Raw genomic sequence first — 6,000 nt, forward strand, 5'->3', positions numbered from 1 at the left:
AGGTGTAATCACGGAGCAAGGTGTAACTAGAGGTCCTGACTCTTTGAAGGTGCTTCAGCACAAACAAGCAGCTAAAGCACAACATTAGGCTCACCACAATAAAGTTACCAACCAAAGTGCCATGCCATGCCATATTTGTATTGACTGCAAACATTCATTCAAACTAAAGTTTGGAAACGTACACCAGGTATAAGTCACTCAAATTGAACGTGCCAACGACTATCGAATTACAAATTTTACACTCGGCACCATTATGAAACATTGTGTGATAAGCCCACGGTATCCGATTTTACGGTCCACAATTACCTCAAGCATTATGTAATGACGTCGAATCGGGTAGGCGTCCCTGATTTTGACCCCTCCCCACACAAACCCCACAGCCAACCATACAATATCGTTGCACGTTTTTCTATATTATTTGGTGTTAATTTGTATATTTTGATGTTCCTATATGTGCCAGTTTTACTTGTAATGTGTTCTTGTTGGACTGCCTGACCGCCATTGTCAGTGTATTCAAGCTTTAAAGTGCGTGGAAAATGAGAAGTTTCCATTCAATCCACTTTCAAAATCTAGTTGCTGATGTATCAAACACAATATATAAGTATACAAAGATAATTTCTCGAAATTGTAAAAAGATTAAAACAAGGATTTTTTAAAAAGCCCGCGCGTCGCGATTCTGAAAATGCAGAGGTCACGATTGGTTGTTGCGCAATGGCTGTGACGTCATAAAGGAGACTGACTAAGTCTGGTACCCATACAACTCACGCACGCTACGCAAGCCCCACATGTAATGTGCGTGTATTATCCGCCGATTCTTTCCTCGACGAAGTAAACATGTCAGACTCTGAAAACTCCGGTGACGAATTTTGGGAAGAAATCAGTGTAGATTCTGATGGTTTCAGTGAAGGATCAGAAAGTATCTCAGGGGGATCGGGAGACAGCGATGACGTTGAGCCAGACGATGAGGATGAGGAGGTGGTTCGTGGGGCTGAACCATATAGATTCGAGCCACTGGCAAGACCACGCCAACAGCAAGGTGACGCTGCTGCTGCTGATGACGCCGACCCCGATGAAGAACAAGATGGGAATGACCAAGCTGCCAACAACGAGCGATTGAACAATACCGACTGGTAATTTTAATTTCTGAATAATTGACATAGTATAGTTCACTGATTTTACATAGCCTGTGTATGTAGGCTTTTGCTGATATTGATGAGGGCAAAACACGTACCCATGTGTGTATACCTGAATTTACCTGGTCATTTGGCTCATAAAATCATAGGCCTTTATACTCGCTCGTCTATATCTACACAATCATACATCATACAATGCAAAGACAGCTTTGTTTGTGAGTAGTTTTCTGTAACTGTTAGTGTCTAATTTGTCATGATGTCAACCAAGTGAAATTCAGTTGTGTACATGAATGTTGAGTTAAATTCCATGCCACAGTTCTCTAAAAAATGTCTGACTATTTAATTGTCTTGCTTTTTGAATTGAAGGTGTTCCTGTGGTAAATGTGTGGTGATGGAGTTCGTTCACAACTGCATTTGCTGTAAAGAGATTGCAGCCATACAGGAGAAAATCGTTCATACTGGAGTCGACACTGAGGGTTTCAGTTGTTTTACAGACCATCCCTGGTCTTCGGCTACATGTCTGAACCCCGGAACACTAGAGACAGCGTACTATGCGTACCGACAACAGTAAGGGGCTAGAGCTGTTGAAGGTGACCTTCCACGGTAAGAGTTAATTTTCAATGTTTTTAAATTTCAACTTTTTTTTCTGTAAGATTTTTGAACCGAAATAGAAACACACAACCTGGTTATTATATTCAGATAATCTATTTTATGAGAAACGTGACATACATGAACATGTATCAGGACACTTTTCCCACCCCCAAAGTAAAGACGACTCTCTTGATAAGCCCAATATTCCTTGTTTGAGCCCATTTCGTCAATCCCACTTATCCTGGTAACACTGATACTGGCTAGAACACTGGTCAATTCAACATAACAAATGGACAAATGATATACAGTTTGTTGATTGTAAAACAGAACGGTATTATTTTTTATTTCACAGAAAGTACAGACATGTGTCTTATCGGCAGGTGATCAGGTGGTGTTATGGTTACCTTGGAAGACACAACAGAGTGCCCCTCCCAGCATGCATAATGGGGATAACCAGAACGACTTTCCCTGATGAAGGAGGCAACTATGAAGGGTTTAGATTTCCTGACCTTGATGACATGTAGATTTACAATATAGTAACACATAACTGGATATCAGTAACACTTTTACATGGTTTAGGAGTAAATATACACTTTACAATGTAAATATGATGATAGTCTTTCAAAAATGAGTTTGAACGGTCAAGCGTTTTTGTAAAGTTAACAAAAGAGGCCTTTGCATTTTTTTATTATTTTTTTACACAAAATATTTTACATTCAAAGTTTTGGACTAAATATATTTGAGGGAATGCCATGTTAAATTCATTTTTGTGATGCACTCTTGGATGAGTAGGAAAAATAAAACAGAATTTGTACTTTACAATAAAAAAAATGTACAATTATACGGCACAAGTACATGTGTTTGTTAAAATTCAAGCTCACCACGATGTCAAATTTAAAAAATATGTTGTTGCATTTTTATTTAAAAATGTAGTGGTAGCCATGGCTAGTTATATTGGTTGAGTTCAGTCGAATAGTATTCTAGTGTGCAAACCAAGTAACAATAAATGCATGCTGAAATGAATGCATAATGAATATCAAAGGATTATGCTCTGTTGTGTCGTCACCCCCACCCACCCACCCACCCACCCATATATACTGCAGCAAATGGGTCCCTACACTGACAAATTGAGAAAATATTATGACTGACGATAATCCAAAATTTTTGTTTGAGGAAAAAGGGTGTGAGATGCCATTTCGACTTTTTCAATACCCCAAGGCACAGGTTGCATTCATGAACCTTTGTTTTGGAAGCATGTTTTTTTTTATCTTGAGAATTTTGATAAAATCACTGTCGGAGGCATCTTCACTGTATTACCTGTAACAAACTAAACTACATCTTCCCACTGAGCAGTGGAATGCAGACACACCAATTTCATGGGCAAAATAAAATTTCAAAAAAAATCTTTCACTTAGTTCAAAATTGGCACTGCGATTTATTAAATCTTGTGTTTTTTTTATTTTTAGTACAACAGGTTGGTCGAGTCATTAACAATCACCTTAACAAGGAAGTCCTGCTTACAAAGAGTAAATTCTTGGGTCCCAAATATCCAGTTCTCTTTGTGTTTCTTTGACAGTTGAGTGTTTCACACAGAACATCTTATTGTGTTTCTTTTTAGAAATATGAAACTGACCGCATTTGACGAATTCTTGTGTTTTGTTCAGAAGTGGGCAACAGTATAATAAAGATTGTGCACGTAAACATTTAGCTTATTTAAACCAGGCAAACGCAGCATTCCAAGTTGATATTTTTTGTGGCAATTTTGTAGGTCGGTACATGCCTTGCCAGTATCTACTGTAATGTTTCACAAGAATTTATCAAAGGTATTAAAACCAAAAAACTTCCAATTTTGTGTTAGTTGCAACAGTCCTTATCCACAAGTTTTCAATGTACCCTGTTGGTTTACACACAACTTTAACAAAATCACAAAGAATGTGCTAGCGGCAACTTGGCGTTTACTTCTTGCGTTTCTTTCTGGATGAAGGTTCTCCCTCTTGTTGGCCCTCAGTATGCCTTTTGTCAGCATGCTTGCTCTTCTTCTTCTTCTTTGTTGCCATACTTGCTGGAACAACCACACCTTCAGTCCCCTCTGGTCTTCCTACAGGCTCCACCGCTTTACCAAACCTTGACACAAATTCTTTCACAGCCTGTGTTTTGTCAGGGCGAGTTACCTTTGCTGTTAGATATCCAGGATTTGCCTTCAGCTCCGGGTACTTGGCTCTGGTGTCTGCCCCAGCTGCGCAGAGTAACAGAACCTTTTCCATGATCCTCTTGCTGAAATCTATAATGTAATAAAATCAATTATAAGGACACAACCCACAAAGTGCACATAAAACTTCATGTGGATTTGCCTAATCAATTGGTTAACTTTGATGCATGCAAAATATTGCTAAAGGAATGTGAAGGGTGAAAAACTAGGCGCAAATTGTGAAACAAGGAAAATTTTATACACAAAAATAAGGGGGTGCCCCCAAAACAAAGAAGTTGTTCATTTGAAATAAACTGTAAAAAAAGGAGACTTGAACATCAACTGTATCTTACAGAAATTTAGTCTTTGTACTGTGCCCCAAATAAAAAGTAAAAATTACTTAGATCAGTTGAAGTTTATTTGCATAGAAATTATTAATCAGGACAAGAACACCTCTTGTGCCAGCATATGTATGTACTTGCACACAACCATGCACTTACTGTGAGTGGCCTTTATGAGCACCTTCCTGACAGTATATCCCCCCGTGGTCTGCTTGGCCCTTGGATAGCGAATGCTGAATGCTGGATTGCCCTCCCTGTCCATGGCCTGTGCCCTGTTGGTGTTCTCGTTGAAATGAAGCGCAGCAAGGTATATTCTGAAATAAACAAGGATGTACTTGTATGATAAAATGCATGGTGTTGCAGTATGTACTGCCAAAACCTTGGCCGAACCTTTAAATGAAAGCTAGTGGAATGCACAAAATACTAATGCACTGTACAGGTACATTTTGTTTTTACACCTTAATCATCCAACCTAAAAGTTTCACCCAATTATGATCTACTCTTTGAAAAATTGCAAAAATCAAGGGCAGGTCCCATAAATTAGTTAGGGGGGTCAGGCCCATAGTTATTCTTTCTAGTCAATTCCCCATCCCACAGCTTCTAAGGCATACACTACAGATAGCCTTGGGAGATCTGCAGTGCACCTCAACACCCCCCCCCCCCCCCCGCAACCACCCTCTAAAGTATATGGTTAAACCTAGTATGTAGACCAAATTTGCTCACCTGCATAACATGCCCTCATACGAAAATGAAAACATCTTAGGCGCGTACTGGTTAATAACCGAGTGGAAGCCTTCCACCGAGGATGTCTGCATGGATGGCGACAACATTTTCACATCCTTTCTTGTCCACGTGCTGTCCAGAATGGCTGCAACTTTCTTGGCAGAAGCCGACCCTGAAAAATATTCAACAAAAGGTGTACAAACCTTTAGTGACAAATACAGTGTCTGCTGGTCCATGAGAGAACAGTTTTAAAATTCAATTACTTCAAGCTGAATGAAGTCCATGGCATGGCATTGACTTAAAAAAAAAAATAGAAAAAATTTTCAGATAAATTTTTGTATTAATTACTGTTAAATTTACAACCGCATTGAAACTTTCCCCAATGACCATGATTATGAATAATTGGACAAACGAAATCGGTGGTTTGTACATACCCTTGCTCTTTCCCTTTTGAGGTATGCACCCCCAGAGCGCTTACGAGGATCTGTACTCCATGTCTTCTCTGCGGTGCTTGTGCTAGGGCCGGGCTCATCCGACTGAGTCTGCACATCGGCGGACGTCGAAGGAATTCCCGTCGAAGTACTCGGTGTCGGACGTTGATGCATGACCGATACTGTTGGTTGCTTGGGATGATGCTTGGGACATACCCAACTTTAAGTCTGAACCGAAATGGCAAGCCAAGACTTCGCTTGTTCTTAACTGTTTCGTCAATACAATCATCGGTGAAGTGAGCCGGCCGAGCAGACAAAAGATGAACTACCTACATGTAGTGTGAAGTCGGAACGTGTGTTGTTGACGAAACGAACTCATGCTCGCTGGTAGTGCACTATCTTGGGGAAACAACAACCAAAATACTTCGGGATTTTTCAGTATATTACGTGTGCACCCGCCTACAACACACGATTTGGGCATTTTGATAGTGTCGGCACTGAACTTTAGATACACAAATCGAAGATTAAATTATACTAAACTGGGATACAACCAGAGGATAAAATTGTGAGCCCGCATCGCTACGGCGAAAACA

The 6,000-nt window shown here is 39.9% G+C and overlaps 1 protein-coding gene and 1 pseudogene across 1 annotated transcript; one reads left to right on the plus strand and one right to left on the minus strand.

The window, feature by feature from the left end:
• Positions 1-527: 527 nt before the first annotated feature.
• LOC139933874 (P2X purinoceptor 7-like) lies at positions 528-2,758 on the plus strand (annotated as a pseudogene).
• A 44-nt stretch (positions 2,759-2,802) lies between these two features.
• LOC139933887 (uncharacterized) lies at positions 2,803-6,000 on the minus strand. The gene is made up of 4 exons (XM_071928126.1): positions 5,411-6,000; positions 4,977-5,148; positions 4,413-4,567; positions 2,803-4,005 (listed from the first exon to the last, which is right to left on the minus strand). The coding sequence occupies exons 2-4, from the start codon at positions 5,081-5,083 to the stop codon at positions 3,680-3,682; spliced, it is 588 nt and encodes a 195-aa protein (XP_071784227.1). The 5' UTR covers positions 5,084-5,148; positions 5,411-6,000; the 3' UTR covers positions 2,803-3,679.

This window comes from Asterias amurensis, chromosome 1 (assembly GCF_032118995.1).
Source record: "Asterias amurensis chromosome 1, ASM3211899v1".
Taxonomy (NCBI): domain Eukaryota; kingdom Metazoa; phylum Echinodermata; class Asteroidea; order Forcipulatida; family Asteriidae; genus Asterias; species Asterias amurensis.

Coding starts and splice junctions, on each gene's coding strand:
- LOC139933887 (XM_071928126.1), bottom strand. CDS start 5,083: ATGTTGTCGCCATCCATGCAGACATCCTCGGTGGAAGGCTTCCACTCG. Junction 4,568..4,976: donor TATGAGGGCATGTTATGCAG/GTGAGCAAATTT, acceptor TGTTTATTTCAG/AATATACCTTGCTGCGCTTC. Junction 4,006..4,412: donor GCTCATAAAGGCCACTCACA/GTAAGTGCATGG, acceptor ATTACATTATAG/ATTTCAGCAAGAGGATCATG.